At 36.4% G+C, this 2,370-nt stretch overlaps 1 protein-coding gene across 1 annotated transcript in view; it reads left to right on the top strand.

The window, feature by feature from the left end:
• LOC103469358 (alpha-2,8-sialyltransferase 8F-like) overlaps positions 1 to 1,842 on the top strand; it is a 21,037-nt gene extending 19,195 nt beyond the window's left edge. The window contains exon 11 of the mRNA XM_008416982.2: positions 623 to 1,842. Within this exon, the coding sequence (XP_008415204.1) occupies positions 623 to 1,082 (460 nt within the window). The 3' untranslated portion in view covers positions 1,083 to 1,842. The remainder of the gene's footprint in view (positions 1 to 622) is intronic.
• The last annotated feature ends 528 nt before the right edge of the window (positions 1,843 to 2,370 follow it).

Raw genomic sequence — 2,370 nt, 5'->3', positions numbered from 1 at the left:
CAACAAACATAGACACAGCTTGCTAACACACCAGTGGGAATGGAAAGCTCAAATCATTTATTTTTTTCACACCTAGAACTGACAGAGCATGTATCTTTTTTTTTATTATAACATTCATTCACCTTATTTCTTTGTCCCATGATACTAAACATAGTATGAATAATATTTGCAACAGAAAAAAACATTTTGAAACATTAATTTTTACTTTTTAAATTGGGGTAAAGAACTGTTACTAACAAAAACAGAGATAAAACAACCTTTTTCCATCTTTTTAAATGATTAATTATTGGGAGATAATTAATGGTCTAAGTTAGTTTCTGTAAATGGAGAATGGCGTTGGAGAGGTAATTTGTTTGTTCGCGTTGTGTGCTTTACGACATTGTCGCATATGTATGTTTTACATTCAACCTGTACTATTAAAGTTTTTAACTTTTTTGCAACAGTACCAACTGCTTTGACCAAACATAAATCCAGATAAAATGGCAAATTTAGAAAAATTAAATTGGTTTAATAAGGTCTTCCTTCTATGGTCTTGATATCCCACTTACAGGGACCGGAGATCAACACTTGGTATTAACATTGTTTTCAAACTTTGTAACTCACAGCTGTTTTATAATTGCAGGTACGGCTCGCTTTTAGGACGTCAGCGCAGGTTTGCGGAGAGTCTGGTTCAATATGGCAACGCCTTACTGCAGCTTCCTGGATTCCAGGTTTTCTTCACCATTGAGGACTCTAAGTTGTCCATCCAGTCTGCCTTCATAAACCCAAAGTACCTGCAGAGTCTGGCAGTTTTTTGTCTCTCTCACGGATTGAAGGGAAAACGTCACAGCTCGGGTCTTATGATGGTCAATCTGGCGCTGGAGCTTTGTGACAATCTGGATCTGTATGGATTCTGGCCTTTCAGTTTCCACCCAGAAAGCTTCCAAAACCTGACTTACCATTATTATGACGACGTGAAAGCTAGAAACAAAATGCACGTTATGTCAGATGAATTAAATTTTTTGTTGCAGTTGCACAGCCAAGGTGTGCTGAAACTGCAGCTGAGGAAATGTGGACCTGAGGAACAGACAAATTTTATGTAGTTGCTTGAAAAATGTTTACACGTCGAGGAGTGATGGGTATTTTCACTCTTAAACGTGATATTCTGCACAGCAGGGGACTGAAGACCGTCTCTGCTCTGAAACGTAGCAGAAAAGTGAGAGCAAGCAGGCAGAAGCAACAGCAGGGAATGAAATACAGAAGCTGACAACTTCTTTGCACCACCCAAATTGGTGATGCACATTTGATAAGTTCCTTGGGCTTTCAATTCCTGAACCTTCATGCAGGTCACTTCATTAAGTCCTGCAAAGAATGATGTCTATTTTATTTATTGTCAAGAAAAAGCCAAGAAAAAAAGCCAAACCAAAGAATGTTATCCTCACTATGCACCACAAAACATCTAAAATGTTACATATTTTTGCAGTTTGTCTCTAACTCAGGTGCTGTTGGAAAGTTTCATACCAGTAGTCAAAAATTAATGATAATAATTTGGATTGTTTAGTTCACGAACTAAATATTTAGGTGCAAGCTAAGTATTTAATTTGAAGATTTTTTTTTCTTTACAAACTAAATATTTAGCTCCAAATATTTTGCTGGTAAGCAAGCTCAATATAGTTTGAAGCAAAAATATTTAGATAATATGCAAACTAGTCAACCGATAACTGGAAGTGCTCTATCCTAATAAAAGCTGGATCTGCAGATGTTGATGCATTTAGCGAAAAGCTAAATTAATTTTTCTTGTTAATTGAGTATTGAATTTGAAATTGTGCCATCTATAAATGAATAAAAGACATCATGAAAACACGACTGAAAAATTATCCCTCATTTGTTTCCTATGCTGTTTCTTTAGAAATGTACCTGTAAGGATCAGTACAAAAATGACCTTTTATTGAGTTTGTTTATATAAAAAATTATTTGTAGTTTATTCTTTAGTTCTGAGGGTTAATGTTTGTTGCTTTTCTCTGTGTGATGATTTATCTGTTCTTCAAACAATGAAAAGATAAATAATCAAACAAAAGATCTACGTTTTCCTGGCAAAGAGCTCAACCATGTGAACAAACCGGTTTTATTTTTAGCTGTTGCCTCTTTAACCCTTATATGTCGAAATGGAGTCCAACCGACCCCACACATGTAAAACTTGGGTCATTTTCCATAGTCCTCTACGTTTGCCTCAGTCCTCGCATGCACAAGGGTTAAGAATCATAACCATGTGCAACAGATCATGACAACAAACAACCACAGCTTGTTAACACCCCTCAGTAACTCAGGTGTGCAAGGAAAAGCAGGAAGACAGAAGCCGCAGGCGGGTGCATGAATGGCCAATTTTATAGT

The sequence above is a fragment of the Poecilia reticulata genome, linkage group LG8 (genome assembly GCF_000633615.1).
Source record: "Poecilia reticulata strain Guanapo linkage group LG8, Guppy_female_1.0+MT, whole genome shotgun sequence".
Taxonomy (NCBI): domain Eukaryota; kingdom Metazoa; phylum Chordata; class Actinopteri; order Cyprinodontiformes; family Poeciliidae; genus Poecilia; species Poecilia reticulata.
This window is presented reverse-complemented; position numbering and strand designations above follow the sequence as displayed.